The sequence below is a fragment of the Zalophus californianus genome, chromosome 3, assembly GCF_009762305.2.
Source record: "Zalophus californianus isolate mZalCal1 chromosome 3, mZalCal1.pri.v2, whole genome shotgun sequence".
Lineage (NCBI taxonomy): Eukaryota > Metazoa > Chordata > Mammalia > Carnivora > Otariidae > Zalophus > Zalophus californianus.
Window position 1 is genome coordinate 78,876,357 of NC_045597.1, and position 26,666 is coordinate 78,903,022.

Sequence of the window (26,666 nt, forward strand, 5' to 3'; positions counted from 1 at the left end):
ACTTCTAAAGAAAAGAAATCAAAACTAAAATAAAATTATAGCATATTCATCTTTTTTCCCCCAAGGACTGACCACTTTAAAATTCAGAGAGAAGGATTTTTTAAGTGAAAAGAGAAAACTAGACACCACTTGTATTTTTCATCACAGATGGCAGAGTTTCCACTTTTATTATCAATTTTTGTATTTGAAAATTCAGTAGTAATTGAGAAGTTGTATCAGTTTTATGAAGAATCCCTACCCTTATAAAGTCTTCTGGAAATATGCTAGTAATGTAATTAAATTTACCAACAAATACAAAGTTACAAAGCAATTAATATATATATGATGTGTCAAATAAGAAAAGGGAAAGGCTAGGCTGTAAAAAAAAAAAAAGCATTTATTTGGGATCTTGGGAATCGCAGCTCAGAAGACAGAAATTAAGGCAGCAACCCAGATTGTGCTTCAAAGAGACAAAGGAGCTTGGGATTTTTAAAGGCAAAGGAGGAATTTTAGGCACATAAGTTGTTTTTTTTATGATTGGTGCTGGCAGGGTGACAGTAACACTATTCCTTACATGATTGGTTGCTAAGATTAGTGCTAGGCAGAAAGTCCTTTTAAGTCCATTCTTGCACGCAGCAGATGTTCATCCTGGATGTTTGCAGTTTGGCAATGATCCAAGTTTAGCATTTTTCTGAGGATTGAGACAGGAGATATGCATAGGCCCTGCTTCTTTAGCATCCTCCCAACTCCATTTTAAGTGACTCTTTTAGCAATACTTATTCCATTCTATTCTTTTATCAGTAGGAAAAGGTATTGATATATTTAATCAATATTCCAGATTTTGTTTCATTCATTATTTAAATTCTTAAATTATAAATTTAAATTCTTCACACAAAAGAACTTAGAAGTTTCTGGAACAAAAACATCCCTTAGCAACTGTAGACTTTACACTAAGGAAAAAGCAGTTATTTAAAAATCTGTTTTATAGTCCAATAAAACATAAGTTTGTTTAAATCTTTGGGTCAAATTTTACTTTACAAAATATTGATGTTTTTATCTAACTCTTTGGCCCAGAATTCTGATTACGAACTGACAATATACAGAATATCCTGTACTAGATAGGTCCATGGTATGGGACTGTCAGTACACAGTGAATTTAAGTTAGAAAAAAATTCTCAGAATTTTAAGTCTATTGTCATTCCACAGAATAATTTAACTGACGTAATGTAGATAGACTACTGCTCTGTTCAGATAGTTCATGTTTTTAATTTCTCAGGAAAAGAATCCATATCTGCATAATATTGGCAGGAATTATCAAGCCAGTGTTAACGCAAACCCAATGAGTACTAAATAGATAATATGTCTGAACGCAGGAGAAGACACGGCAGATTCGGAAATTAGAAGTTCATTGTGACTTAATCAGAAATGTGAGAGATAAAGGTGGGAAGGTCAACACGGGCACAGTTGTGAAGGTTTTTGTGCCATGCCAAGAACAACAGAGAGCTGTGAAGGCCTTGAAGCAGGGAAGTAAGGTGAACATCAGATCCAGCAGATTGGCTAAGGAAATCAGACAAAAGGCAAGGAGATCTGTTAGAGACTATTGCATTAATAGAGAAGAAAGGATAATAATTAGACCAAGGTGGTGGCAGTAGGAACAGAAAGGAAGTGGAGAAATCTGAGGGATTAGTTAGGAGAAGGGACTTAATAGTATTGGTGACTGGATGAAGAGTAAATGAGGAGAAATCTAAGCTACTGCCTGGTTTCTGAGTGGAGCCAATGAAATGTGTGATACCTATTCACTGAGCTAGAGAACACACGTAAGAACAAGTTTAGGAAAGAAAATGATGAATGTAGGGTAGATGTGGTCAGTGGGAGCCAAAGGCAAATTGCAGTGGGTTGAGGAGTGAGTGAGGGGTGAGTAGAGAAAGAAATACAGGTAATTCTTTGAAGGAGATTGACTATAGCAAAGGAAGAGAGGGGGCAGTAGCAGAAAGGGAATGTAAGAAAGGTTTCCCCACATATTTAAATGATGATATGAAGAGGGAAAGACAATGGCAGGAGTGAATGGGAGTCCAGAGGAGCAAGCCTCCTGAGAAGGAAGAACTAGAGAAATATAGGTGGAATTCAGAGCACAGGTAGCCATCAACAGGAAAAGGGACTCCTCCTTTTCACTAGGACAGAAAAGAGATTGGCAGTGGTGAGAATGGGGATGTGTGCTGTTACATTCCTAGAGTGATAGAAAGAAAATGAGAGAATTTCCTAAGTAGTGACCTCTAGTTTCTCTGAGAAGTTGGGGCAAGTCATCTGCTGAGGACAAATAGAAAGCCAGTGGGATAGTTTTGTAGAGAAAGTAAACAAATTGAAATAGCCACCATGTGAAATAAAGAGAGCTCTCTGGCCTAGCAGCAGGGTGTTGGCAGGGTTGAAGACCCAGTTACAGGTGTAGACCATTAATTTCTGCACGTGTCACTGTGCGCAATAGTAAGATTTTCTTCAGGCTGCCCTTGAAGAAGGCCTTCAACAGCCACAGGGAGCTGAGGGTAAGAGAGTGGCTGAAGCAATTTAGTAGCTAATTCTTGATACTAAGTCTGGGCTTGAGTAAGGATGAAAAGGGAGGGTGGTTACCTGCAGACTCAGTGCCATCACTACATGCCTAACATTTGTCTGAGTAATTTCACATCTATTATTTCACCTATCCTTAGAAAGTCAGATAGGAGTCTTCCTTTTTTACAGCTGGAATTTGATGAGATTAAAAAGGGACTTGGTCCAGGGTTACAGGTCTTAGAAATTCAGACCCAGGTTTCTCTTAAAAGGTTTAAATGGTCACAAAGTTTCTGAAAGAATTAGTCCCACAGTTCCCTGGTAGGTGGTTAGGTACACTGAATGGGCTTTTAAGGAACTAGCACTAGACTAGGTGACCAGAGGGATAGAAGATGCGTTAAGTAGATACTACCACATGTCAAGAGAAACTTATCAGTTAATGACAGAGTATGTGGATAAATTTGTGATTTGTTCGAGTTATTGTTTTTTGGGTTGGTTTGGTTGGCTTTTTACAGTGCAAAGACTGAAATACCTCTTAGCCATTTATATTTTTTTTAAGATTTTATTTATTTATTTATTTATTTATTTATTTATTTATTTATTTGACAGAGCATGAGTATGGGGGGCAGCAGACAGAGGGAGAGGGAGAAGCAGGCTCCCTGCCGAGCAGAGAGCCCGATGCGGGGCCCGATCCCAGGACCCTGGGATCACGACCTGAGCCGAAGGCAGACGCTTAACGACTGAGCCACCCAGGTGTCCCCCTCTTAGCCATTTAAAGAAAAACTAAAGTATAATTAAGCTCTGTCTGCTGGAATGTCAGTGTTTATTCATTGTTATGAAATCAACAGGTAATTTAATTGTGAAAAATCCATTCTGTATCAGCATATATATAGCTCAGGGGGGAGAAAATGATGTTCAGGCTACTCAGACAACTGTTGATGGCCCTTACCGACTCTGCATCACCACCTCTGTTTTTCCAGTCTCTTTTTTCCTTTTTTCTATTTTCTTTAGGGCCTTTTCTTCTACATTTCTCTTCCCACTGTTTTTGTTTCCCCATTGGCTTTCAGAGCCATACGTTTTGGGAGCTTTTCTCTGCAGTGTAGGTGCCAAAGTTTGGGGTGCCTGATGTAGAGTAGGACCATTACTCGTCAGGGATATACTGCTTATTTGTGAGATCCAGCCTGATTGGTTGTCCTGGGGTGGGGTTTTTACAGAGACACAATATGGACCTTTTATCTGCTCTTCAGCTAGTTTTCAGGTCTTTTTCACAGGGAATTGATCCGTATGTAACTGTAGATTTTGTGTGTATGTGCCATGTTCCTGATGTACTTTAATTCAGAAATGCCAATTAGTTGAGGATGTTCTAAATTCATGAGGAGTTTTTTATAAATTCAAAGATGTCTATAAGCAGTGGTGTGCTAATAAATAAGTTTAACAATCTGCTCTCAGGAAGAGCAGCCTGATTTGTAGCATTTGCCAGTGAGTAATGTATATATTCTACCAAGCCAGTTTCAAGCTGTCATACATGAAATAGAGGTGGAAAAACATGTGCACAATGGATTCTCAGAGCTGGTAGGAGCCAGCTCCAGCACCCTGTGACCTAAAAAATTAAAAAAAAGATGAGAATCAGATTTTTTTCCCATTGTTCCAATTAATCCACTAATTTATAATTATTTAATTTGTTCAGAATGTATCTGGTGACTCTATTTACTATAAATTCAATTCATATATTTATGTCCAGTAATCATGTTCCAAGATTTTCAAGTTATAACAAGATCTATAATTTTAGAGTTAGGAAAGATGGTTTTCCTAAAATATACTTATGTTCTTCAAAAGTAGTATAGTTAGTAAGATGAAAGTAGCTTAAACCAGACAATGTATAGTTTAACAGCAGTTAAATTTATAGTATTTCAACCTCAGGGCCTGAAGAAAAAGAAAAAGAAAAGGAGCGAGTTAGTAATGTGTTTATACCATATTCTCTACTTTCTTAAATTCACTGTGCACTCATTTGCAAGTAAAGCATTTTTTTTAACAATCCTAGTAAGTTGAATTTTCTCACAGTGCATGGTATAATAAAACTCAGTAAAACAAAGGACAAGGCATATCAGTAAAAGGTTTCATCGATCTATCAACCCAAACTAGAAATCTTCATATTTTAGACAAACCTCTGCCTTGACCCAGAAAGACACATGGCATTGATAAATCTGTATATCCTAGTACATTCAGAAAATGTTGTAGGTAACAAACTCTTACCTATCACACAGAAGCCTAAAATCAAACTCCCCCTTCATGCTTTTAAGGTTTATGGGATAAATGTAGAGCCGAAAGCAAGTAGTTTTTGAACAGTGGCAGTTTTTCTCCCACTGAACTGCAATAGACAGATTTTTCACCCCCCCCGTATAATTCCATTAAATTGTGACATGACAGATTTTTAACATGTAGAAAGGTGAATAAAACTATTTGCAACATGTTAAAACACATGGAGATAATACTTTTCATATGATTTAGGTTATAAATAAATCAAGTGCAGCATTTCTGAGCTCTTGTTCAAAGATTTTTTTAAATCTGATATCCTTTTAACCTGTACTTTTCTCAGGGAGCTGTTGATGACCGTTTGATCAAACTGCCATGTTTTTATTTTTAAAAGAATGTTGAGTCATTTATTCATATGTTACTGTCCAAATGATTATAAATATTTTTAGGTAAATCTAAGATTTTGAAACAAAGCCATTGACTACATTAATCAACTTTGGTATCTGAAAAATATTAACCATTAATTATGATTAACATTCTAAAAACGGTAGCCCAACTGAATGTTAAGTTTTTCTGATTATGGATAATTTTTCTGTGTTGGAAAAAAATTGTTACAGATACATCAGAGCAACATTTTACATAATTTTGTAAATCTTTATCAGAATATGGGTTGCCAAATATAATTTGCATAAACAAATAGAGTATAGGGAGTGACAGATTGAAGCAAGTATCGGACTTAATCAGCTTCTCTGCATCCTCCACTCCCCCACTCCTTGCACAGCATTAATACTTTGTTTGACTCAACATTTGAAGAGGCCAGCTACTCAGTAGGTTTTGCTGAAGGTGCTTTGCAATCCTATTTACAATACTAAGTTTGAATGCTACTAGTTCCTTACATCAATTTTATATTTTAACATTTAGATTTATGGAGAATTTACAAACAGAGGTCCAAGAAATGGAATTCCTTCAGTTTTCTAAAGGTTTGAGTTTCATGAGAAAAGAAGACTTTGCAGAGTGGCTACTTTTCTTCACTGACACTGAAAATAAAGACATCTATTGGAAAAATGTAAGAGAGAAGTTGTCAGCAGGAGAGGTTGGTATACCTTTTTATTATGCTTCTGGTAAAGATGAAATAATGTTAGAAATATTTACGTAATTAGGGACACCTGGGTGGCTCAGTTGTTAAGCGTCTGCTCAGGTTATGATCCCAGGGTCCTGGGATCAAGTCCTGCATCAGGCTCCCTGTCAGCAGGAAGCCTGCTTCTCCCTCTCCCACTCCCCCTGATTGTGTTCCTTCTCTTGCTGTGTCTCTATCAAATAAATAAATAAAATCTTTTAAAAAATTAAATAAAAAAGAAATATTTACGTAATTAAATAAAGTAACTTACAAATTAACAAAAACCATGTTACTCTCTATTATTTAGTATAAAACCAAGGTGAGAAATGTTCTTTACATACTGTTTTCATATGAATGAATTATTGCCTAAGATAGAATCAGTATAGCAATGAGTTTTGCATTTCCAGTAAAGTCGGGAATAAGAATGTTCACTGTCACCACTATTACTATTGTTCTGGAAATCTTAGCCAGTGCAAATTAATAGGATTAAAGAATATAAACATTTGAAAGGAGCCACAGTTGTCTTTGTTTGCATAGATGTGATTATATATCTAGAAAACCCAAGAAACTCAAATTGAAAAGCCATTAGAAACAGTAAAAATTCAATAAAGTGCCTGTTACAATGCTAATATATTAGCAGTAACTGTCCTGTGAACAAATTGCAAGTTAGAAAATGTATTGGGACTAGTGTGTGTATGTATATGAAGAAATGATTGCCAAACTACTAATAATGATTAATACACTGTTGTGAGATTTTTTGTGTGACTTTTTTTTTATTTTTTACTGTTATGTTAATCACCATACATTACATCATTAGTTCTTGATGTAGTGTTCCATGATTCATTGTTTGTGCATAACACCCAATGCTCCACGCAGAATGTGCCCTCTTTAATACCCATCACCAGACTAACCCATCCCCCCACCCTCCTCCTCTCTAGAACCCTCAGTTTTTTTTTCAGAGTCCATCGTCTCATGGTTCATCTCCCCCTCCGACTTACTCCCCTTCATTCTTCCCCTCCTGCTATCTTCTTTTTCTTTTTTCTTAACATATGTTGCATTATTTGTTTCAGAAGTACAGATCTGTGATTCAACAGTCTTGCACAATTCACAGCGCTCACCATAGCACACACCCTACCCAATGTCTATCACCCAGCCACCCCATCCCTCCCACCCCCCACCACTCTAGCAACACTCAGTTTGTTTCCTGAGATTAAGAATTCCTCATATCAGTGAGGTCATATGATACATGTCTTTCTCTGATTGACTTATTTCACTCAGCATAACACCCTGCAGTTCCATCCACGTCATTGCAAATGGCAAGATCTCATTCCTTTTGATGGCTGCATAATATTCCATTGTGTATATATACCACATCTTCTTTATCCATTCATCTGTCAATGGACATCTTGGCTCTTTCCACAGTTTGGCTATTGTGGACATTGCTGCTATAAACATTGGGGTGCACGTACCCCTTCGGATCCCTACATTTGTATCTTTGGGGTAAATACCCAGTAGTGCAATTGCTGGATCGTATGGTAGCTCTATTTTCAACTGTTTGAGGAACCTCCATACTGTTTTCCAGAGTGGTTGCACCAGCTTGCATTCCCACCAACAGTGTAGGAGGGTTCCCCTTTCTCCGCATCCCCGCCAACATCTGTCATTTCCTGACTTGTTAATTTTAGCCATTCTGACTGGTGTGAGGTGGTATCTCATTGAGGTTTTGATTTGGATTTCCCTGATGCCGAATGATGTTGAGCACTTTTTCATGTGTCTGTTGGCCATTTGGATGTCTTCTTTGGAAAAATGTCTGTTCATGTCTTCTGTCCATTTCTTGATTGGATTATTTGTTCTTTGGGTGTTGAGTTTGATGAATTCTTTATATAAGATTTTGTATACTAGCCCTTTATCTGATATGTCATTTGCAAATATTTTCTCCCATTCTGTCGGTTGTCTTTTGGTTTTGTGGACTGTTTCTTTTGCTGTGCAAAAGCTTTTTATCTTGATGAAATCCCAATAGTTCATTTTTGCCCTTGCTTCCCTTGCCTTTGGCGATGTTTCTAGGAAGAAGTTGCTGCGGCTGAGGTCGAAGAGGTTGCTGCCTGTGTTCTCCTTTAGGATTTTGATGGACTCCTGTCTCACGTTTAGGTCTTTCAACCATTTGGAGTCTATTTTTGTGTGTGGTGTAAGGAAATGGTCCAGTTTCATTCTTCTGCATGTGGCTGTCCAATTTTCTCAACACCATTTGTTGAAGAGACTGTCTTTTTTCCATTGGACATTCTTTCCTGCTTCATCGAAGATGAGTTGACCATAGAGTTGAGGGTCCATTTCTGGGCTCTTGATTCCGTTCCATTGATCTATGTCTGTTTTTGTGCCAGTACCATACTGTCTTAATGATGACAGCTTTGTAATAGAGCTGGAAGTCCGGAATTTTGATGCTGCCAGCTTTGCTTTTCTTTTTCAATATTCCTCTGGCTATTCGGGGTCTCTTCTGATTCCATACAAATTTTAGGATTATTTGTTCCATTTCTTTGAAAAAAGTGGATGGTATTTTGATGGGGATTGCATTGAATGTGTAGATTGCTCTAGGTAGCATTGACATCTTCACAATGTTGGTTTTCCCAATCCATGAGCATGGAACGTTTTTCCATTTCTTGTGTCTTCTTCAATTTCTCTCATGAGTATTTTATAGTTTTCTGAGTACAGATCCTTTGCCTCTTTGGTTAAATTTATTCCTAGGTATCTTATGGTTTTGGGTGCAATTGTAAATGGGATCGACTCCTTGATTTGTCTCTCTTCTGTCTTGGTGGTGGTGTATAGGAATGCCACTGATTTCTGTGCATTGAATTTGTATCCTGCTACTTTACTGAATTCCTGTATGAGTTCTAGCAGTTTTGGGGTGGAGTCTTTTGGGTTTTCCACATACAGTATCATATCATCTGCAGAGTGAGAGTTTGACTTCCTCTTTGCCGATTTGGATGCCTTTGATTTCTTTTTGTTGTCTGATTGCTGTGGCTAGGATTTCTAATACTAGGTTGAATAGCAGTGGTGAGAGTGGACATCCCTGCCGCCGCATTCCTGACCTTAGGGGAAAAGCTCTCAGCCTTTCCCCATTGAGAATGATATTCGCTGTAGGTTTTTCATAGATGGCTTTTATGATGTTGAGGTATGTACCTTCTATCCCTATACTCTGAAGAGTTTTGATCAAGAAAGGATGCTGTACTTTGTCAAATGCTTTTTCTGCATCTATTGAGAGGATCATATGATTCTTGTTCTTTCTTTTGTTGATGTATTGTATCACGTTGATTGATTTGCGGATGTTGAACCAACCTTGCAGCCCAGGGATAAATCCCACTTGGTCATGGTGAATAATCCTTTTAATGTACTGTTGGATCCTATTGGCTAGTATTTTGGTGAGAATTTTTGCATCCATGTTCATCAAGGATATTGGTCTGTAATTCTCCTTTTTGATGGGGTCTTTGGTTTTGGGATCAAGGTAATGGTGGCCTCATAAAATGAGTTTGGAAGTTTTCCTTCCATTTCTATTTTTTGGAACAGTTTCAGGAGAATAGGTATTAATTCTTCTTTAAATGTCTGATAGAATTCCCCTGGGAAGCCATCTGGCCCTGGGCTTTTGTTTGTTGGAGATTTTTGATAACTGCTTCAATTTCCTTAGTGGTTATAGGTCTGTTCAGGTTTTCTATTTCTTCCTGGTTCAGTTATGGTAGTTGATACATCTCTAGGAATGCACCCATTTCTTCCAGGTTATCTAATTTGCTGGCATAGAGTTGCTCATAATATGTTCTTAGAATTGTTTGTATTTCTTTGGTGTTGGTTGTGATCTCTCCTCTTTCATTCATGATTTTGTTGATTTCGGTCATTTTTCTTTTTGATAAGTCTGGCCAGGGGTTTATCAATTTTGTTAATTCAAAGAACCAGCTCCTAGTTTCATTGATCTGTTCTACTGTTCTTTTGGTTTCTAGTTCATTGATTTCTGCTCTGATCTTCATTATTTCTCTTCTCCTGCTGGGTTTAGGCTTTATTTGCTGTTCTTTCTCCAGCTCCTTTAGGTGTAGGGTTAGGTTGTGTATTTGAGACCTTTCTTGTTTCTTGAGAAAGGCTTGTATTGCTATATACTTTCCTCTCAGGACTGCCTTTGCTGTATCCCAAAGATTTTGAACAGTTGTGTTTTCATTTTCATTGGTTTCCATGAACTTTTTTAATTTTTAATTTTTTAATTCTTTAATTTCCTGGTTGACCCATGCATTCTTTAGTAGGATGCTCTTTAGCCTCCATGTTCTTTCTGACTTTCCTCTTGTGATTGAGTTCTAGTTTCAAAGAACTCTGAAATGGTGGTCTGTGGTCTGAAAATATGCAGGGAATAATCCCAGTCTTTTGGTACCGGTTGAGACCTAGGATGTGATCAATTCTAGAGAATGTTCCATGGGCACTAGAGAAGAATGTGTATTCCGTTGCTTTGGGATGGAATGTTCTGAATATGTCTGTGAAGTCCATTTGGTCCAGTGTTTCATTTAAAGTCTTTATTTCCTTGTTGATCTTTTGCTTAGATGATCTGTCTATTTCAGTCAGGGGGGTGTTAAAGTCCCCTACTATTATTGTATTGTTGTCAATGTGTTTCTTCGCTTTTGTTATTAATTGCTTTATATAATTGGCTGCTCCCATGTTCGGGGCATAGATATTTAGAATTGTTAGATCTTCTTGAATTAGAATTGAATTAGAATTGTTAGACCCTTTAAGTAGGATATAGTGTCCTTCCTCATCTCTTATTACAGTCTGGTTTAAAATCTAATTTGTCTGATCTAAGGAATGCTCTGAATATGTCTGTGAAGTCCATTTGGTCCAGTGTGTCATTTAAAGTCTTTATTTCCTTGTTGATCTTTTGCTTAGATGATCTGTCCATTTCAGTCAGGGGGGTGTTAAAGTCCCCCACTATTATTGTATTGTTTTTAATGTGTTTCTTCGCTTTTGTTATTATTTGCCTTATATAATTGGCTGCTCCCATGTTAGGGGCATAGATACTTACGATTGTTAGGTCTTCTTGTTGGATAGACCCTTTAAGTAGGATATAGTGTCCTTCCTCATCTCTTATTACAGTCTTTGTTTTAAAATCTAATTTGTCTGATATAAGGATTGCCACCCCAGCTTTCTTTTGGTGTCCATTAGCATGGTAAATGGTTTTCCACCCCCTCACTTTCAATCTGAGGGTGTCTTTGGGTCTAAAATGAGTCTCTTGCAGACAGCATATTGATGGGTCTTGTTTTTTAATCCAATCTGATAGCCTGTGTCTTTTGATTGGGACATTTAGCCCATCTACATTCAGGGTAACTATCGAAAGGTATGAATTTAGTGCCATTGTATTGCCTGTAAGGTGACTGTGACTGTATATTGTCTCTGTTCCTTTCTGATCTGTTCTGCTTTTAGGCTCTCTCTTTGCTTAGAGGACTCCTTTCAATATTTCTTGTAGGGCTGGTTTCGTGTTGGCAAATTCCTTTAGTTTTTGTTTGTCCTGGAAGCTTTTTATCTCTCCTTCAATTTTCAATGACAGCCTAGCTGGGTATAGTATTCTTGGCTGCATATTTTTCTCATTTAGTGCTCTGAAGATATCATGCCAGTCCTTTCTGGCCTGCCAGGTCTCTGTGGATAGATCTGTTGCCAATCTAATATTTCTACCATTTTAGGTCACATATCTCTTCTCCCGAGCTGTTCTCAGGATTTTTTCTTTGTCTCTGAGACTTGTAAGTTTTACTATTAGATGTCGGGGTGTTGACCTATTTTTATTGATTTTGAGAGAGGTTCTCTGTGCCGCCTGGATTTTGATGCCTGTTTCCTTCCTCACATTAGGGAAGTTCTCTGCTATTATTTGCTCCAATATACCTTCTGCCCCTCTCTCTCTTTCTTCTTCTTCTGGGATCCCAATTATTCTAATGTTGTTTCGTCTTATCGTATCTCTTATCTCTCGAATTGTACCCTCGTGATCCTGTAGTTGTTTCTCTTTCTTTTTCTCAGCCTCTTTATTTTCCATTATTTGGTCTTCTATATTGCTGATTCTCTCTCCTGCCTCATTTATCCTAGCAGTTAGTGCCCCCATTTTTGATTGCACCTCATTAATAGCCTTTTTGATTTCGACTTGGTTACATTTTAGTTCTTTTATTTCTCCAGAAAGGGTTTCTCTAATAACTTCCACGCTTTTTTCAAGCCCAGCTAGTATCTTTAAAGTCATGATTCTGAACTCTCGGTCCGACATCGTACTAATGTCCGTATTGAGTAGGTCCCTGGCTGACGGTACTACCTCTTGTTCTTTTTGCTGAGGTGATTTTTTTTCATCTTGTCATTTTGTCCAGAGGAGAATAGATGAATGAGAGAACAAAATGCTAACAGGTTAACAACATCCCCAGCAAATATACTCTATACAAATCAGAAAAGACCTGAAACCAGAGGAAAAGAAAGGGAAAGAAAGAAAAAAGAGAAAAGAAAGGAAAAAAAAACAAAAAGAAAAAGATAAATACAAAAAAAAAACGAATATGATCAGATATGATCAGGCTAGTGCATAGATCAGTGCCACACACTAGATTTTGGGCATATTTTGGTCTGTTAGAAAAAAGTGCCTCCTAAAATTTTAAAGGAAGAAAGACTTATATATGTACAAAATATGGGTTGATACAGTGAAGGGATGGAAGATGACTGTAAGGATGAAAATTATAAAAGATTTTGTAAAAGGGATTGATAACGATAAGAAGTTGTTTGAAAAAAGAAAGAAGATTTAAAAAAAAAAAGAAAAAAGAGAATGATCAGGCAGGAGACTAGAACAAAGCCATACACTAGTGATTTAGGGTATATTTTGATCTGTTAGAAGAAACTGTATCTCAAAATTTTAAAGAGAGAACAACTTATATATATATGCCAAAAATAAGGGTAACTACTATGAAGGGATAAAATATGACTCTAAAAATGAAAAATAAAAAATGTTTTTTTTAAAAAAAGGGATTTTGATAAGATGTTGGTTGAAAAAGGGAAAAAGAAAAATTTAAAAAAAAACGTTTAAAAAAATTAACTTTGAAAAACTAATGAATCATGGTAAAAAAAAAAGCCATGAATTCTATGTGCAGTATTCCCCTAGTGCTGGAGTTCTCCCGTTCTCCTTGATGGGTAAACTTGGTCTTGGCTGGCTGTTCCTGCTGATCTTCTCGGGGAGGGGCCTGTTGCCGTGGTTCCCAAATGTCTTTGCCGGAGGTGGAATTGCCCTACCCTTGTCAGTCCGGGCTAAGCAAGCTGCTCCGGTTTGCTCTCAGGAGCTTTTGTTCCCTGCAAGCTCTGGTACAGCTTTGGAGGACCAGGGTGAAAATGGTGGCCTCCCAATCTCCACTCGGAGGAGCTGAGAACTTGGGGCCCCGCTCCTCAGTGCGCCCCCAGAGAAAAGCAGTCACTCCCATCTCCCTGGTCTCCGACCGCCCTCCGTACTCACCTGGCCTGTGAGGAGCGTTTCTGTCTCTGGCACCCGACCCCGTGTGGAGTCTCCAAACCCAGCAGATCCCTGCAGTGCGCTCCCACGCCACTCGTCCCGGAGGAGGGAGGGGAGTCTCCCCAGATCTGCTGCTTGTTGGGTCCCTTCCAGTAAGTGGTCGCTTCTCTGTTCAGAGAGTTGTTGCTACTCTCTTCTTTGGTCTCCTGTTGAGTTCGTAGGTGTTCAGAATGGTTTGACCCCTATTCAGCTGAATTCCTGAGACCAGACGAAATCCAGGTCTCCTACTCCTCCACCATCTTGCTCCGCCAGTGTGACTTTTTACTTTATGTATTGCTTTTACTTCATTGTTGCAATACATGTTTTTGGAGTAGACATGTATTTTTATATAATTTTTTTAAAGCTATTTCTGTAGTGAGGAAAAAGATAAAATGTAATGAAGATCCCATTTATAATTACAATAGAAACATATAACAATTAGAAATAAATTTAACGCCAAATATATGAAGAAAACCTTTAAGGTCTTGATAGACATAAAAGTTACCTAATTATAGTGACATCTCCTATTATTGAATGGGAAATCTTAGTATTATAAATGTAGCAGTTCTCCCTTAGATTCATCTATAAAGGTAATGGTTATATTAGTCAGAACAACCTCAGTTTGTTGCAGTTACAAATTAACCCTGAAATCCCCATGGCTAACACAAGAAAGATTTCCTTCTCAATCATGGTAGGAGGCTCTGCATACAGTTGCTCAGGGGCCCAGACTTTCCAAGCTCTGCCTTTTGGAGCTTTACCTCTGGAAATACATCATCTGCAGAGGCTGTGTCAGGAAAATAAAGGAGTGAGTACATTCGAGCAATTAAACGTTTTGGCCAGAAACATCACACTTGGCTATTGGTCAGACTAATCACATGACCCCCACATAACTGCAAAGAGGCAAAAAGGTGTAATCTTTCCTATATGCAGGAATCAAAAGAGAACCAAATATTGGTGAACACGAATGGGTTCCAATAAAAATGCTATTGGATTCTCACAAGTGACCTAGACAAACCGTAAAAGTTTATATGAAAAGAATGCTGAGGGGACAAGAGCTATATGGGAAATCTCTGTACCTTTCCCTCAGTTTTGCTGTGAACCTGAAACTGCTTTAAAAAAATTAAGTCTTTAAAAAAAGAATGCCGAGATAAAGTGGCATTAAGTTAATTGACTGGCCATGTGAGGGAGAAAATGAAGGTAAATCTCTGCCTCACTCATTACTCTAAAATTCCAAATGGATCTAAGAATTAAATGTTAAAGAGAAAAATGGGGCACCTGGGTGGCTCAGTCAGTTAGGCATCTGCCTTCGGCCCAGGTCATGATCTCAGGGTCCTGGGATCGAGCCCCACATCAGGCTCCCTGTTCAACGGGGAGTCTGTTTGTCCCTCTCTCTCTGCCTCCTCCGCTGCTCATGCTCTCTCTTTCTCTCTCAAAAATAATCTTAGAGAAAAGAGAGAGAGAAAAATGAAACTGGGTGTGTTTTTTTTTTAAGATTTTATTTATTCATTTGAGACACAAAGATAGAGCATGAGCAGGGGGAGAGGCAGAGGAAGAGGGAGAAGCAGGCTTCCTACTGAGCCAGGAGTCCAATGTGGGGCTCAATCCCAGGACCCTGGGATCATGACCTGAGCAGAAGGCAGACACTTAACCATCTGAGCCACCCAGGCGCCCTGAAACTGAGTGTATTTAGAAGAAAACTTGGAAACAATCATCTTAGAGTGGGATATACATATCTTTCTAGGCAAAACTCAGAAGCTTTCAAGGAAAACTTGATGAAATTGCTACCTAAAAGTTAAATTTCTGTTGCTTCCCCTCATCTCCCCCCAAAATTATAATCAAAGTCAAAAGAAAAAAAAACGAAATGGGGAGGGGAGGAATATTGGCATCACATGTAGTAGGCCCATTTCTTTAATTTATAATGAGATCTTAAAAATCAAGAACTTTGGGAGCACCTGCGTGGCTCAGTGAGTTAAGTGTCTGACTCTTGATTTCAGCTCAGGTCATGATCTCAGGGTCATGAGATAGAGCCCCACATTGGGCTCTGCACTGAGTATGGAGCCTGCTTGGGGTTTTTTTCTCTCCCTTTCTCTTTGCCCCTTCCCCCTCAAAAAAATGTTTTTAAAAATCAAGAACTTTGAAGGGTCTTACATTTTGCCCTATTTAATAAATAATGGGATCCTAAAAATCACTATGTTAATAACTATAAAGCATCTGAGGTTTTATCTATTTGGAAGTTAGCCTATACCATTTCATGGATGCTGACAAAAGACACATGCTTGGGTCAGAGACAAAAAATATTATTCACAGCATAGGAACAGTATGAACATCATGTTTGGTCAGTTCCTCCTCACCTCACAAGTCCTGCAGGGACCATGTTGAGGGGCCCTTGTGGATGCTGCCCATGCACATAGCCGAGAAAGCTCATCTTCAGGAATCTGAATCTTTTATGATGGGCAGTAAGCGAAACTGTCCTCTGCTTCCAAAGGAGACATTGTCAGTATTCGAGGCTGTTCACTATACAAACATTCTTGGGAAGATAGTCTGGAATAAAAAGGTGGTTGGAGCCTTTGTTTGAAAGATGTGCAGAAACATGAGAGACCCATGGACACTTGTTTCCTAGCAACGTCACATAACATTAAAAATCTGGGCAAAGGACATAAAAAAGACACAAGAGAAATCCGCAGATGATTAATAAGAACATAAAACTGAAAGTGTTTCACATCATTCACAATTCAAGACATACAGATTAAACATTAATGGCATACCATTTTTCACTTATCAGTAAAAGAAAAATCAGAAAGGTTGCACCCAGTGATGGCTTATGACGCAGAGAAATGGCCATTCTTATTTGTGCTAAGATCTATTGTTAAAAGTATAAAGCAAGGGGGGTTGCCTGGGTGGCTCAGTTGGTTAAGCGTCTGACTCTTGATTTCAGTTCAGGTCATGATCTCAGGGTCCTGGGATCAAGCCCCATGTCAGGCTCTGCACTCAGTGGGGAGTCTGCTTGAGGAGTTTCTCCTTCTCTGTCTCTGCGCCCACTCTCACACACACACACACACACACACACACACACACTCTTTCTCTCTCAAATAAATATTTAAAAAAAAGTATAAAACAAGGTGTAGAAATGTGTGAAGAGGATGCTTCCACTGTGTAAAACAGGGGTGTGTGTGTGTGTGTTCTTTTATATGAGTAGAATATTTCTGGAAGGGTACACAGAATTGGTAACAGTGCTTTACCTATGGGGAAGAGAACTGGAGGTCGAAGGAAGAGAGAAGACTTTATTTTTTATCCATAATATGGTTAGAATTTTTTTTACCACGTGTATACATTACCTCTTCAAAAACTTAGATAAAATTTTAAAAGTAAAAATTCCATAAATTGACAAAGGCTAAAAGTAGTGAAACTTGAATAAGACCACACATAAGCAGAGGACATGATCTTGAAGGTCCCTACAAAGAGAAACTTTTTCAGGAAGAGAAGAATTTATTTTCAAGTTAAGAATTTTCATACTTGGGACACCTAGGTGGCTCATTGGTTAAGCATCTGCCTTCGGCTCAGGTCATGATCCCAGGGTCCTGGGATCAAGTCCCACATCGGGCTCCTTGCTCAGCAGGGAGCCTGCTTCTCCCTCTCTCTCTGACAAATAAATAAATTTAAAAAAAAATAATTTTCTTACTTTGTTTACTTTTCCAATGGAAAAACTAGTTTTTCTAACTTTTTTTTGTTTTGTTCTTATGTGTATAGGTTTTAAAGTCAGATGAACCAAGGTTCAAATCCCCATTTTCCATTTAGTAGACCTGAACAAATTACTTAATTCGTGAAAGGTTACTTACCTTAGGTAAGGTCTTAGAGAGGCTAAGACCATGCACATAGTGAATGGCAGAACTGAAGTTTCAACATAGGTTCCTCTAACTCCAAAACCCAGTGCTCTTACTCAGTGCTGTGTCCATTGATAAAGCAGAAAAGCAAGGAGGCAGACCACTTAACAGGATGTATTAGTTTCCTTAGGCTGCCATAACAAAATACCACAGGCTGGATGGCTTAAACAACAAATTTGTTTTCTCACATCTGGAACCTGGAAGTCTAAGATCAGGGTGCCGGCAAGTTGGTTTTGGTGAAGTCTCTCCTCCCAGTTTGCAGACTTCTCACTGTGTCCTCACATGGCCTGTCCTCTGTGCTTACACACAGAGTCAGAGAGCCCTGGTGCCTCTTCGTCATTTTATCAGGATACTAGTCCTATCAGATTAGGGTCCTACCCTTATGACTTCATTTAGCCTTCACTGCCTTCCTAACAGCCCTGTCTCCAGATACAATCATGTTGGGCGTTAGGTTTCAACCTATGAATTTTGAGAAGACAGAATCCAGTCTGTACCACAGGGCCACCCCAGGTCTTGGCCTGCTCCAGGAGACCCCTTTCACCCAGTGTGCAGTCTACACAACCATACACTGTGGGCATGCCCATTCTTTTTAATAAGACTTTCTTAGAAAGCTATAAAAGTTCAGAAGCTTTATGATGAGCTTCTGAACTGGGACTTATGCTTATATTCTAAGATTTTTAATGTATTTACAAAATTGTAATTAAAATTCACTTTTGTTACTTATTAGAGCATTAGTTTGGATGAGTTCAAGTCATTTTGTCATTTTACGACCCACTTGGAAGACTTTGCTATTGCTATGCAAATGTTCAGTTTAGCTCATCGTCCTGTCAGACTGGGTAAGTTTTATGACTTAATTTTTATCACCTATGCAGTATCACTCTATTCTTTAACTAGAACGTACTGATCAAGGAGCCAGTTATCAGTAAAACAGTTGATTGGCCTTTTAGTTAGTTGTGGTTACTCTAGACTTACAGCATTGACTCTCAAATTTAACAATAACTTTATTTGCTTTTACTTTCCTTATTTTTCCCCTAAGAAGGAAAAGAGAATATTTAAATACCTTCTTTAAAATATTGATTAAATTAAAATAGCCTGCTTCTCTTTCAATTACTTTCATGACATTTCTCAGCCAAATTTATTATTTCGATATGCTCTTAATGAGTATTTTTGGTTTTGTTTTACTTCCCATTAATGAACATTTAGATTTGTTTTTGCTTCTCAAATAATAAAATTTAGATGAATTCCACTTAGACTATTTCACTGTTTCACCATCAGCTATGGTTGATGAGTTCTTTTATGTTTTCTTTCAGCGGAGTTTAAGAGGGCTGTGAAAGTAGCAACAGGACAGGAGCTCTCAAACAATATTTTGGACACCGTCTTCAAGATCTTTGATGTGGATGGTGATGAATGTCTTAGTCATGGAGAGTTTCTCGGGGTTTTAAAAAACAGGATGCATCGAGGTTTATGGGTAAAGATTTTGAGTTTTAAATAATTACATGTTTACATGTAATTGAATGAATGATATTTGACACCTAGAATTTGGACAAATCTGTAGTCTTAAATGGAGGCTTTATCATTTATAAAGAGGTTATAAGCTATGATCACAACACCGAGATACCTCCTACAGATGGAATCCAGTATTTTTCTTTGCCTTTATTTTTTGTCTATGTCTAATCAGAAACCACTATTCAGAAAACATAGCCTAGAATTTTGCCTTGGGCTCTGTAGTTAAGACACACCTAAATTCAAATCCCAGCTCTGTCACTTACTAACTGCCTAATCTTGCAAAGCCACTTAATTTTTCAGAGCCTCACATTCCTCATCTTTGTACAATGAGGAAACTAATAGAATCTACCGGAAAAAAATTTTTAAAGAATCAAGTGTAGGATACTTAGTATAGTGCCTGAGACACTTGAAGTAAATGTTAGCCATTATCACTGCATTCAAATTCACATATTGGTCTGTGGGACAAATAAAACTCAAAATTTTGTTTAAAGCAGTCTTCAGGTTGAAAACATGGGTGGAAAGAGAGCTATGTGATAAGCAGGTAGTTAGGCCATAAGAGAGGAGAGAGAATGAGGGAGAGGATATGGGAGGTTCATAAACAAATTATTTATTTACAACTCAGAAAAGCATGTTCGTTTTCCTGCTATAAACATTTATGGAAAATGAATAAATATGATTTCTATTAGCAGACATGTTTTACAAGCTTTGTAGTAGTACCCACAGTACCTCATAGTTAACAGTCATATCCCTGGAAATTAAACCAGCCTTTGCAGTTAACAGTTTAATATACTAAGGAGCCTCTTTGCCATTTCTCAAGAGACATTAAATAGAAGACCTGTAAATCTATCAGAAACTTTTGCTTCCATTTGGCACATTTCCAGCAATGCTGTGCTCCTGTGGTCACCAGGATACAAGTATTTTCTAACCTTTACTTTGTTGTTTAACTGAGAAGACCCATACAGAACCTTTTAATTCACAGAGCACTTAGGTGAATTATATTATTTCTCTTAAGGGTTCTTATCAAATGTATTGTTTCTTTTTTTTAACTTCAGCAAGGTTAAATCAAAGTTTTATTTTAGGCTTATAATTTGTATTCCACTTAGCTAAATAAAGTTCACCATAAAAAGGGAAACATTATAAAATATTATAAAGCATTATGAAATAATTACATTTTAAACCAATATGTGAACAAGATCACCCAAAGTCTTCATTATCTTCTTAGGGAGGAAGCTCTAATCACGTATACTTAGTCAGCCTCCATTCCCTAGTTATCCCAAGGATATTCTTACATCACGTTCACTTTTTTGTCTTTTATCCTGTCTTACTTACAATTCTGTTGCAGTTATCTTTTACAACATAATCCATCTCAAGTACTTTTGGGAGGTGTGTGGGGAATAATAACAGAGCTCACATGAAATCGTGTTTAATCTTGAAGAGAATGATCTCTTTACTTTCACTTTTGGTTAACAGGTACCACAACAACAAAGTGTACAGGAATACTGGAAATGTGTGAAAAGAGAAAGCATTAAAGGAGTAAAAGAAGTCTGGAAACAAGCTGGAAGAAATCTCTTTTAGAAAAAGATAATCTGGGAGTCATCCTGCTCCAAATGTCAGAATTTGGAATTTGTTTAAAATACTAGATTTTTGTCTTCTTGGTTTTCTTTGTAATATAAAGATGCCTTGTATTTACTTTCTGAATCAGTAATTTCTTAATAAAATTTCATTAAAGAACTTAGTAAAAATAGATACATTCTGTTCAGAGGGCCTAGAATTGAAGTAATGCTTTGTACTTTGATAAGATGGAAAACCTAGTTATTCACTGATTTCTTAGACACGGTAGTACAACGTGCTCTTTGGAAGGGTGTCAGCTAGTACTTAGAGAAAAAAGTGTTTGATATACAAGGCCAATATCAAGTCCAGGAGTCCTGATGTTTCCAGTAGGGCAAATTAAATTAAAAACTTCTCAGGTTTTCTCATCTGTATCTCATAAATCATAAGCTTCTTGTGTATTTTATTTCAGTTAGCTCTATATTAGTTGTCTTAAAAATAATGTGTAAATTTCAATATCCTCTGTAGAAACAGAATAAAGTATTTACACAGATAACAAAAGTTACATGTGTTTTTTTACATGTGTTTTTTAAAGCTTTTTTTTATAAATGTAAATTCTCTCATTAGTATTGACAACTTACTGGTTTGTGTTCTTATAAACTAGTGTAATTGGTGGGGTGCCTGGCTGGCTCAGTCCGTGGAGCGTGCAACTCTTGATCTTGGGGTTGTGGGTTTGAGCCCCACACTGGGTGTAGAGAGTACTTAGAAATAAAGAAAAATAAAAAAACTAGCGGGGCGCCAGAGTAGCTCAGTTGGTTGAATGTCTGACTCTTGATCTCAGCTCAGGTCTTGATCTCAGGGCCATGAGTTCAAACCCCATGTTGGGATCCACACTGAGCATGGAGCCTACTTTAAAAAAAAAAGGCAAACAAAAAAACTAGTGTGATTGGGGAATCTTGATCACAAGATCAGGGTCTCATGGGATATACTGTGTTGTGGGTAAATGTTTAAAATGGCACTAAAAATTAATTGGCATTAAATATAAAATGCTGTTATTAATAAAATGGCATTTTTTAACACAGTAAGTGAAAATTATTTTTTTTTAAATATGCTTCTCAAACAAGAATATTGCAAATATTTAAAACACATTGCATTCCCTGGTTAAATGGCTGACTCTGAGACTGGAGCAGGAAAAGTACAAGATGAACCTAGAAGTAAAGAAGTAGTCAAAAAACAATGAGGACATACCAAAAGGGCAAGAGCCACTTGAAGGGGCCCTCCCTGGCCAAATATGATACAATTTGAGTAACAAAGTAATTAATGTCAGTAATGGATCATAACCTATTGAATGAATTAAGAATCAATGAGCTTAACACTGATAATTGATTAATGGGACAAGAGGAACCTCTCCCTTACAGCTGCTACATGGAACACACTTGTTTGAATAATGCTTGAGAATGACAAGTGGTAAAAGCTTTTGTCCAATTATTAAAAAAAAAAAACATTTATTTTGGTGCTGATTAGGAAACAAATTTGTTCTAACTCATCATTTTAGGAATAATTTTTGTATTTCTTTATTGTAAAACCAAACCAAGAGAAAAGATAAGCAGTGCAAATAGAGGATGTGCATCCTCCCATCATTTCCTCTTAGCCATAAAAATACTATCTGACTCTTCTCCTACCTGACTGCCCAGTTGTCCTTATGGGTGAAGATTAGGGGTATAAAAGTCAAAACCTAGGATAGTTTCTGGTGTTTTCACAGGCTCAATTTTTCCAGCTTCTACCTGGCACTACCTCTGCCCACTTTCCTCAGCATCCAATGAATACTATGCTCCAGCCCTATAAAACCTCTGACCTGGGGCGCCTGGGTGGCTCAGTTGGTTAAGCAACTGCCTTCGGCTCAGGTCATGATCCTGGAGTCTCAGGATCGAGTCCCGCATCAGGCTCCCTGCTCAGCGGGGAGTCTGCTTCTCCCCCTGACCCTCCCCCCCCATGTACTCTCTCTCTCTCTCTCTCTCAAATAAATAAAATCTTAAAAAAAAAAACCTCTGACCTTTCCCCACTTACACCCATGCTTTTCATTTTCATGTTTCCCTACCTCCAAGCCTTTACACACACCAGCTTCTCCTGATGGCAGTGATTTTTGCTCTCTTCTCATCGTGGCAAAGTTTTAGAAATCCACTTGCTGCCTACATGTCAAGTATGTCTCTACTAAACTGTTAAATCAGGACTAGGAACAGTGCCTTGTCATCTTTATATTTTTTATATAAAATGTATATATTTTTATAATAAATATTTTAAAAATATAAAATTTATGTAATTTATAAAGTTTTATATGAAATCTATGTTAAAAAATAATATAGGGGAACCTGGGTGGCTCAGTTAAGCGTCTGTCTTCAGCTCAGGTCATGATCCCAGCGTCCTGGGATCGGAGCCCCACATCGGGCTCCCTGCTCCGTGGGGAACCTGCTTCTCACTCTCCCTCTGCTGCTCCCCGTGCTTCTGCTTTCTCTCTCTCTGTCAAATAAATAAATAATCTTTAAAAAAAATTCTCATATCTAACCCCATTCTGTTTAAAATATATATATATAATTTTAAATTTTTAAATCTAGCTGAGGACCTGGCTTATAGAAGGCATCCAACAAATATTTGTATAAAGGAAGGAAGAGGAGAATGGGACAGAGAAGGAGTGGAAGAGAAATAGGGAGGGAAGGAAGGCTTGTAATGTCCGTCAGTTAAGTATGCAAACAAGAACCTGCCGGGTTGCCAAACATAAAATGGTGAATTAAGACAAATGGTCACTGTTGTCATGGAACATATAGTCTAAAGGTAGAGACTGAAAACTAACCAGGAAACATTTTTTAAGATTTTATTCATGTATTTGAGAGAGAGCATGAGCAGGGGGAGGGACAGAAGGAGAAGCCGACTCCCCGCTGAGCACGGAACCTGACGTGGGGCTCCATCCCAGACTCCAGGATCATGACCTGAGTCCAAAGCAGAAGTTTAACTGACTGAGCCACCTGGGTGCCCCTAACCAGAAAACTTTTTAAATATTATCATCATAAATTAAGATTTTTTAATAATAAAGCAGTGTTAGAGAACAGAGGAGTAGACTTTCCTAAAACAGGAGTTTTCAGGGATTGAGGAGACAATTTTCAATTTTTCCAAGACAAAAGGAAATGTCCTACAACCAAAAAATGAATAATTCCTTTTCATCATTATTGTATGATTGCTGCAAACAACCTGATCCCATTTGAAAAGGATATGGATAAAATATTTGTATCAAATAAGCAAACTAGGTTTGCTAGTGTCTCCTCTTAGCAGTGTGGAGACAGTCACCTTGAAAGCAGCTGCACTTCCTAATCTGAACTGAATCTTCGGTCCTTTCCTTTTCTGTGGTTTTATAGAATAAATGATCATTGAGTCTCCTGATATTTTGGTGGTTAGCTTGTACTTCTCTGCTTATCTTGAAGGCAGGGAGGGTGGCAGTTATCCTATCCTGAGTCCTGCCTCCACCTCTTTTCTCCTTAGGAGATCTCATTCTCACCTCTGGCTTCTGTTCCCTCCCCCAAATTTCTGGCCCAGTTACCTTCTGGATGTCTCCATTTTGTTGGTCCAACTCCACATGTCCAAAACTGAGCTGATCATCTCCCCCTCTTTTCCCAAACCTTGCTTCTTCACATGTGTCCCTCTCTTTCAGTGAGTGTCTCTCAATAGACCAAACCAGAAACCAACAGTTGTCCTAGAATCTTATACTCCCTTATTCGTCCATATTGAATGAAGTCCTGTCAATTCCACTTCCTCAGAATCTCCCAAACTTGTTCTCCACCTTCCGGCCCCATTGCCACTGCCTTAGTTCAGGCCCTGCGTGGTTAGTTATTACTTAGATCACCACAACAGAATCCTGGTACCCTCCAGGCCTGGCCCCCACTAAAAGCACAGTGATTAAGCATTCACGCTGGTGTTAGACTACCTGGATTCAATCTTAGCTCCATCACTTAACAATTTTCTAATCTTTGGCAAGGTACTTAACTTTTATGTGCCCATTTGCTTATCTAAAAAGTGGGAATGATTGTAATTCCAATGTAATAGTGTGTTATGAGGATTAAATGAGACATACATAAAATGCATGGGAGGAAATCTTCATTATGTGTTAAATTACTGTTGTTAACTTCTTTAACCAGATTTAATTTTTTTTTTTAGATTTATTTTAGAGAGAATGAGAGAGAGTGAATGGGCAGAGGGAGAGAGGGAGCCCCATCATGGGGCTCAGTCTCATGACCCTTAGATCATGACCTGAGCTGAAATCAACTGAGCCACCCAGGTGCCTCACACCAGATTAATTTTTCTAAAACAAATCTGATCATGTCACCACTACTGACAATCCTATGACACTACAGTCACTACAAAATAAAATTCAACTCCTACATGATCTTGCCCCCCCCATCACCTAGTTCTCTGGCCTCATCTCCTAAAACTACCCCCCACACCTTACACCAAAATTACTTGCTACCACCCCAGCTGGCCATGTTCTCACTCTCCAAGTATTTGGACTTGCTAGTGCTCTGGAAGATATTTCCACCTGGCTAACCTCTTCAAGTCCTACTTCATTTGTGAAGTTTCCAATTTTTCTCCCTGCTTTTCCCTCAAACCCATTTAGGCATTCTCTCAGCATCTTTTTTCCAGCTCTTTCAAACCTCACCAAGTATACTGGAATTTTTCATTTGCCTCTCTCACTCAACTAATAGCTCATTAAGAACAAGGACCTATAGTTCTTTGAACACCATCTCCCCAGGATCCATCAAAGAGCTGGCACATAGTGGTTGTTCAAAAAATATGTGAGAAATAAAGAATAAAAAAGGAAAAGGAGGGAGGGAGGAAGAAAAAGTGAGACAAGTAATATCCCCATATGTGCATGACTTTTCCTGATGTTTCAGCTTTTCTGTTACAGGACTGGGCAGGAAAAAGAGAAGAGCCCTCTTAGGAGCTGTCTTCTCAGAACTCTAAGACAACTCTGGTTTGGCCTCTGCCTTGGACATAGAGGACAAGTGAGAGAATCTGGCCAGGGGCTCTGCTATGGTTGGAAGACAGAATAGGTGCTAGAGATGGAAACAAAATTGAAGTGCTGTCCCGAAAGTTAGAAAGAAATAGCTTTACCCTACGGGAGTTAAATCAAATAAGCAAAACATAATGTAGAGAGTGATGTCAAGGAAGATGGCAGAGTAGGAAACTGAGAATTTGTACCTCCACCTAAACAACTATCAAACCAGCAGGAACTGTCTCAAGTTACTATTTTGGAACTCTGGAGCTCAGTAGAAGAGGTTCAGCGCATGGGAGAACTCAGTGAAGAGCCTGGTAAATTTTGGTGAATTTGAGCCTTTTGCAAGGTGGCAGTTACCAGCCCAGGAGCAGGCAGCTGTGGACGTAGCCGCCTACATTCCTGGTGTGCCTTACTAGACCCAGGGTGGGCAAAAAGACCATTGTGTAGATAGCTGATGGCTGCTTTTGCTCACCGAAGGACCAGAGGTCAGCCATTTTTGAACACCCAATTTCTAGGAGCAGCTTCCCAGCTACCGGGGATTTAAAGAGACAAGACCTTTCTCTTCTTCCTCTCAGAAGCCAGAGATTTAAGGAAATTTTTGTCAGGTCAGTGGCTGGCCACAGAGAAAATGGAAAACTTCAGTGACCACAAAACAAGAAATACACACTTTTTAAAAATAGTTTGGAAAAGCCACAAGAGGACGGATCTACCCACAAAAAAAGCAAAAACAAGCAATCCCAGAGGAATCGGAGAATTAGGTTTCGAGAGCTCCTACAACATATGCTTAGAATGTTGAGTTCTCAACAAAAAATTATGGAATATACAAAGCAACTGGCAAGTATGACCCATTCACAGGAAAAAAAGAATTTCACAGAAACCATCCCTGAAGAAGCCCAGATACTGGAATTAATAGTCAAAGACATTAAATTAACTGCCTTAAATATGTTCAATGAGCTAAAGGCAACCGTGGACATGGACTAAAGGAAATCAGGAAAATGATGTCTGGACAAAATGAGAATGTTAATAAAGAGATATTACGAAAAGCAACCAAACAGATCACTAGAGGGATTCAGCAGCAGATGGATCTGAGTGGCTAAAAAAGAAATGTTTGCTCACTAGTAACCGGAGAAATGCAAATTAAAACAAGATACCAATTTACACCTTATGAGATTGGCAAAAAATAGGAATCTGATAATACCCAATGTTCATGTGGACGTGGAGCAACGGAATCCCTTCCTCATGTGCTACTGGTTAGAAAACAACCTGACAGTCTTTGGTGAAATT

At 38.3% G+C, this 26,666-nt stretch overlaps 1 protein-coding gene across 2 annotated transcripts in view; it reads left to right on the forward strand.

The window, feature by feature from the left end:
• Positions 1–20,897, forward strand: part of MICU2 (mitochondrial calcium uptake 2) — a 173,599-nt gene extending 152,702 nt beyond the window's left edge. For both annotated transcript variants that reach the window (XM_027590155.2, XM_027590156.2), the window contains 4 exons: positions 5,695–5,866; positions 18,015–18,123; positions 18,598–18,755; positions 20,264–20,897. In XM_027590155.2, coding sequence (XP_027445956.1) covers positions 5,695–5,866; positions 18,015–18,123; positions 18,598–18,755; positions 20,264–20,368 — 544 coding nt within the window. In that variant the 3' untranslated portion in view covers positions 20,369–20,897. The remainder of the gene's footprint in view (positions 1–5,694; positions 5,867–18,014; positions 18,124–18,597; positions 18,756–20,263) is intronic.
• Positions 20,898–26,666: the final 5,769 nt, after the last annotated feature.